This window comes from Lottia gigantea (genome assembly GCF_000327385.1).
Source record: "Lottia gigantea unplaced genomic scaffold LOTGIsca_17, whole genome shotgun sequence".
Taxonomy (NCBI): domain Eukaryota; kingdom Metazoa; phylum Mollusca; class Gastropoda; family Lottiidae; genus Lottia; species Lottia gigantea.
The window spans coordinates 2,704,637-2,706,495 of record NW_008708133.1 but is presented as its reverse complement, the minus strand read 5'-3'; the positions used below and the strand labels follow the sequence as shown (position 1 = coordinate 2,706,495).

Below are 1,859 nucleotides of genomic sequence, written 5' to 3'. Positions count from 1 at the left end.
TAACAGTTTGGAGAGTCTGTTATAATACATTTTTAACAGTTTGGGGAGTCTGTTATAATATATTTTAACAGTTTGGGAAGTCTGTTATAATACATTTTAACAGTTGTGTGTTTTCGGATATGACGCATGAAAAAGCTGCGCATGCGCAGAAGTGAAATGCGTCATATCCAAAAACACATATACTACTTAGATGAGGGGTTGTATCAGCTGGCTACAGCTAAGCCAACATTTTTGGTGGCTGTGATTGGCTTGACACCGCAGCTTTGAGCAAAAATACCTTTCGCACTAAGTGCCACTTAATACTTGATGATGAATGATTCTCTCCGACTAAGACTGACCGGTTCCATAACCAAGAATCGTAAACGTCTAATGGAAATTGCTAAATTTGTTGGAAAGGAATTTATCAACGAAAAAAGGCCAATGCTGAATTTAAACATTTTAATCCAAATCATTAAATACAACTACAAGACAAGTGGAAAGTCTTGCTTAAATGAGATTCAAAATTCTAGAATTACAGACAAGAATATTAATTTCCAAATACTTAACAATGTGTTTGTGAGAACTTGCTTTTATCGTACATTTTTTTTTTGTAAACAATATTTTATTCATAAAAAGTATGAATGGGATTAGGGAACAGGCATTCGCCTATATAACCCTTCTCCATGAATACAATAAATTTCACAAGAATTTTAAAGTTTACAAAATAACAAAACATATATACATAAAATACATACAGTACAGTAAACAAGTAAAAATAAATAACAAATTTATAGATATACAAAATATTGATTAAGTTGTAAATATAATTATAAAAGTAAGAGTAAAAAAAAAAAAATAAAAAAGAAAAAAAAAAGAAAAAAAAAAAAGAAAAAAAAAAAAAGAAAAAAAAAGCTACACACGAGATATCCAAAGAGACAATTAAAATCGTTTACTGGAGTTAATGAAATTATGTACATGTTGAAATATAGTTTGAGAAGTATTGGTGCAATCTGTTCCATATTGTAAGTTATGTATAGTGATAAGATCTTGTTGAATTAATGAGATTGAGCGATTTGGTGCATGTCTATGCTTCAAACCAAAATTCACGAAAAAAATGCAAGAAATGAGTGCGCAGTATGAAAAATAACTAAATTAGGTTCTAAGATATTCAACTATTATTTGAGTATATCTAGATCTGTCAATATCTGACAATTTAACTTCACCAACCCAGCAGATAATTACAAGTCATGACAATACTTGATGTGGTCATTAATAAATAAGACCATGTTTATATTCAGAGCATCAAGTAAACTTCGTTTGGCCTTCATAATTAAACCTGTGGTGGAAAACATATTTTCCACTGGCACACTTGATGAAGGAATTCAGAGAGTGAGAATTTGGAATGTTTTTGTCGTAAATCCAGAGGGGGTTTTTCATACGGAAGTGAATCCTGGTGATCGCCGGCGGCGGTCAACGGGTCTAGAACAGATACAACTTTTATGTAGACGCTGTTTTTTTTTAGCCATCATATTTAGTCTTATAAATTCCAATTGGTATAGATCTCAATTTGAGCTACTCTACATTATTGATATCCAACGTCATGTGTACATTACATTATAACACATGATTTATCAGTTCCAGATGGGCAAACATACAGAACATATATAATTATAAAAAAAAGAAACAATATATAGGCCTAATAAGATACAGGCTTTCAATCAGATGATACAGAAAGTCACACAATATAAAAGGAATAAGGATAGGAGGTAAATTCAGGAAAAGGTCCAATTGTGTCCAATGTCGTACAACACCTTATTTGTCACCAACGACCTAACTTTCAACATTACATTACACCCAAATACAATTTAACCTTCATTTGA

General features: G+C 31.3%; 1 protein-coding gene across 1 annotated transcript in view; it reads left to right on the top strand.

Moving 5' to 3' along the window:
- Positions 1-948: 948 nt before the first annotated feature.
- Positions 949-1,859, top strand: part of LOTGIDRAFT_158597 (hypothetical protein) — a gene marked incomplete at both ends in the record, with an annotated part of 5,185 nt that continues 4,274 nt past the window's right edge. The window contains one exon of the mRNA XM_009051745.1: positions 949-1,001. Within this exon, the coding sequence (XP_009049993.1) occupies positions 949-1,001 (53 nt within the window). The remainder of the gene's footprint in view (positions 1,002-1,859) is intronic.